The sequence below is a fragment of the Nanorana parkeri genome, unplaced genomic scaffold (assembly GCF_000935625.1).
Source record: "Nanorana parkeri isolate BGI_ZX_2015 unplaced genomic scaffold, ASM93562v1 scaffold629, whole genome shotgun sequence".
NCBI classification, from domain to species: domain Eukaryota; kingdom Metazoa; phylum Chordata; class Amphibia; order Anura; family Dicroglossidae; genus Nanorana; species Nanorana parkeri.
The window spans coordinates 759,140-763,460 of record NW_017306897.1 but is presented as its reverse complement, the minus strand read 5'-3'; the positions used below and the strand labels follow the sequence as shown (position 1 = coordinate 763,460).

Genomic DNA, 4,321 nt, shown 5'->3' with positions numbered 1-4,321 from the left:
ATATACATACATACGTTTGGCAGGCAGGGGGTAGAGCTGTTTTTAAAAGTTATTTTCTTCATTTCTGCATTGAGTTTGTATTTGATCCCTTACTGTTCAACTCTATTCAGAACACACAGCTAAATGACTTAGAGGAGGAACACTCCCACTACCCTGTTTCTAGTTTCTATTTCCTCATGTGAAGTGTAATTTAGAAAGAGACAGACCACAAGTGAGCATCTACTGCATCTACTTCTTCCTATTTGAAAGCAGAGAGTTCTTTAAGAACACAGCTGTTGGCCTTGTTCTGTCAAGGGTTCCAATTCTCACACAGACTGCTGATTGGAGATCTTCATATAATGTCCATATATACCTCCTGCATCCAGTAGGTGGTGCTCTGGAGTCTGCTGCCAGCAAGTTTTGTAGGATTCTTTGTTTCACTGCTGTTAAGATATTCTTTAAACCCCTACTGTGATCTCAGTTCAGAACATACAGCTAAATAATCCAGAGCATGGGCACAACCACCTCCCTGTCTCCGTTTCCTATGCTCCTGTATGGAATATAGGGGCCAATTCACGCCAATTGTGGTGCATTCCAGAGCGGTAGTTGCTGGAACGTACAGCAATCAATCACTAAACTTCCCCCTCTGTTCTGGGGTGGGAGGGGGCGTGGCGGTGCATTAGAGTCAATGGCACCGCAGCCACGCCCGCAGTGCAATCGGACGTGTGGCAAAAAAATGCTGCATCCTCTATTTTGTGCGTTCACAGTGGACCGGAACTCAGGCAATGTTTTGCCACTATGGGCCGCCACACCCCCTCCCACCCCAGAACGAAGGGGGAAGTTTAGTGAGCAATTGCTGTGTGTTTCAGCAGCTACCGCTCTGGAACGCACTGCAATTGGTGTGAACAAGCCCTTAGAGATAGACAGAAAGTGAGCCACTGCTATTATTAGAAAGCCCAGAATTCTCTAGAAAGAGTTCTTATTCTTAAAGAGGAGCAGAAAATGTAATGCAATGGCAGGTAGAGGGCACAGGACTAGTCACCAGCATTTCCTGTGGTCTTTCTGTAGCTGGTCTTTCTCCATTTTTGTCTTCGGATGCTTTGTTCTGCACTGGGTCACTATGTGGAGTTAGCCATGTTAGTAGAGACAGGGCTTTGCTTCCTCATGTCAGAGCCTCTAGCAAGAAGAACAATGAGCAGCACAGGAGGGACATCACCAAATCTCATTTCCCATCTCTTGAAGACTAGCAAGTCAGAGGTGGCAGTGCCTTAGATCTCACACTGCAGACATACAACTATGACTGTAGGCACAGGGCTGCTTAGGCACATTCACATACCATTAGGTGAACAGCTATTTTTAGGAGGAATTCCAGATAAAAGGCTCAGTTAACCTTTCTAAATGTTCCCGATAACATAGCAAATCTTTACTTTTTGTGCTGTATCCAAAAGTACGCAATCTGAATCCATTTTGTACTGTTCTGACTTCAGAAGAGTAAATTCTAAGTGGTTGCTGTGGGTTATTCTTCTTCGATATTGGATAGTACTATATATGTAGTGTAAGAAACGCCCTTAATTCAATTATTTCTTAAAACAATGATAAAAGTGACATAAAAGATCATTATGCTTACAAACCTATAAATAAAGTTTGAAAAAAGTTTAAAGCCCACTTAAACTCTCATTGTATATGCTGTAAATACATTCCAGGTACAGTAAAACTGTGTTTTTATTCTTAACATTGGTTTAGTTTCTAAAGCAGCCACCCTCTCTCTCTCTATGTGGAAGTAGCGGTCTCTCTGCAGAGATCAACCCCCCGCCGCTTGCTGAGTCAGACCTATAGCTATTTCAATTAGTAAAGCTCACAGTGGCAGAGCTCTAGTTGCGACTTTGAGGGGGGCCTGTCATACTGCTGCAGACAAACCATTGCTTCCACACGGAGGGATTTCCGGTAGACGCAGGTGACGTCACAGTGCCTCCCAGCAGAGATAGGAGCTTTAAATTCCACAAGAATGCATTCCTGCAGTGGGCTGAATTGCATTCTCCTGGGGTTTCATGCTCCCAGCTCTGCGGGGAGGAAAAGTGAAATTACCTTTGCCTCCCGGAACCATCAGAGGCTGAGACTGAGGTAAGTTTTTTCTTTTTTTTTTTTTAATTATTATTATTATTTGACAAATGAAAAAGAAAAAATTATTCTGACTGTGAAAGATTGACCGAGTGATTGATGACTTATTCCACAGTGTGAAGAATGCCTCTGTTGGCAGCACAGTGTATGTATGGGCCTTCTAGAAGACAGTATTCCCGAGCAATATGTCTGCTATGTGTGCAGTGACCCACCAGGTAAGAGACATGTGAGACATGATATTCCACTTATTAGGTGCTGGAGTACCAATATTTTTTTCCCGGTACTCGCCAATACCGAATACCGATACCGGAAGTCCCATTAAGGAAGCTGGGCGGCGTGTAATGACTCGCCGCCCGGCTTCCTGATTAGCTGGGAGGCTGTCTCCATGCTCCCTCATCACCAGGTGACGAGGAAGCATGGAGACGGCTTTCTGGCCAATCGGGAAGCCGGGGGGCAGGTAATGATTTGCCACCCAGATTCCTGATTGGTTGGGAAGCTGGCCAATCAGGAAGTCGGGCGGCGAGTCATTACACGGCGCCCGTCTTCCTGATTGGCCGGGAAGCCGGCTTCATGCTCTTTTGTCACTAGTATTGGTATCGGTGCATCTCTAATATATATACAATACTGTGCAAAAGTTTTAGGCAGATGTGAAAAAATGCTGTAAAGTAAAAAAAATGTGAATAGTTTTTTTTTTTTTAATCAATCAACAAAATGGAAAGTCAATGAACAGAAGAGAAATCCAAAGCAAATCAATATTTGGTGTGGCCCCCCTTGGCCTTCAAAACAGCATCAGTTCTTCTAGGTACACTTGCGTTTTGAAGGCACTGGGCAGGTAGGTTGTTCCAAACATCTTGGAGAACTAAGCACAGATCTTCTGTGGATGTCGGCTGCCTCCAATCCTGTCTCCTTATGTAATCCCAGACAGACCCCATGATGGTGAGATCAAGGCTCTGTGGGGGCCAAACCATCACTTCCAGGACTCCTTGTTCTTCTTTGCACTGAAGATAGTTCTTAATGACATTGGCTGTATGTTTGGGGTCGTTGTCCTGCTGCAGAATAAATTTGGGGGCCAATCACACGGCTCCCTGATGGTATAGCATGACGGATAAGTATCTGCTTGTATTTCTCAGCATTAAGTGCACCATTGATCCTGAACAAATCTCCAACTCCATTGGCAGAAATGCAGCCCCAGACTTGCAAGCAACCTCCAACATGCTTCACTATTGCCTGCAGATACTCATTGTTGTACCGCTCTCCAGCCCTTCACTGAACAAACTGCCTCCTGCTACAGCCAAATATTTCACATTTTGACTCATCAGTCCAGAGCACCTGCTGCCATTTTCCTATGTTTTCGTGCAAAGTTGAGTCGCTTAGCCTTGTGCCCAGGTCGGAGGTATGGCTTTTTGGCCTCAATTGTTCCTTGAAGACCACTTCTGGCCAGACTTCTCTGGATAGTAGATGGGGGTACCTGGGTCTCACTGGTTTCCGCCAGTTTGGTGCTGATGGCACTGAGGACATCTTCGGATGTCGAAGGGAAGTAAGCATGATATATCTTTCATCTGCTGCATTAGGTTTCCGTGCCCGACCACTGCGCCCACGATGTTCAACTTTGTCCGTTTTTTTGTGCTTCTTCAAAAGAGCTTGAACAACACATCTTGAAACCCCAGTCTGCTTTGAAATCTTTGCCTGGGAGAGACCTTGCTGATGCAGTATAACTACCTTGTGTCTTGTTGCTGTGCTGTGTCTTGTAGGGCTGCAACTAGGGCTGCAACAACTAATCGACATAATCGATTATAATCGATTATTGAAAAAGTTGTCAACTTTTTCAATAATCGATTAATTGGCTTCTGATTGGTTGGCCCTGTTCGGCTCCACACACGCTGCGCGCCACACCTCCTCCCCACCTCACGCTCGCCGCTGCCAGACCTGCCCGCATCCACGCTTCGCACCTCCTCCGTGCCTCACACTCACCGCCCGCCCAAATCCACGATCGGCACAGGGACACGGGGAAAAGAAGTAAGGAGGAGCAGGTGTGGGTGGATGATGGTCGCCGATAGACCAGCCCGATCTCAGAAACAAGTTGCTGGAAGACTGCTCAGGTAAGCCTGCACTCCCACCCACACATGGTGCTCTATAATGTATTGCTGGGATTTGTATTCCTCTATAGCTGATGGTACATTGTGCTGTATATTATACATGGGAATACAAATCCCAGCAATACATT

At 45.7% G+C, this 4,321-nt stretch overlaps 1 protein-coding gene across 1 annotated transcript in view; it reads left to right on the top strand.

Moving 5' to 3' along the window:
* PHF20L1 (PHD finger protein 20-like 1) overlaps window positions 1-4,321 on the top strand; it is a 105,861-nt gene that overhangs the window by 89,451 nt on the left and 12,089 nt on the right. The window contains exon 17 of the mRNA XM_018563078.1: window positions 2,213-2,312. Within this exon, the coding sequence (XP_018418580.1) occupies window positions 2,213-2,312 (100 nt within the window). The remainder of the gene's footprint in view (window positions 1-2,212; window positions 2,313-4,321) is intronic.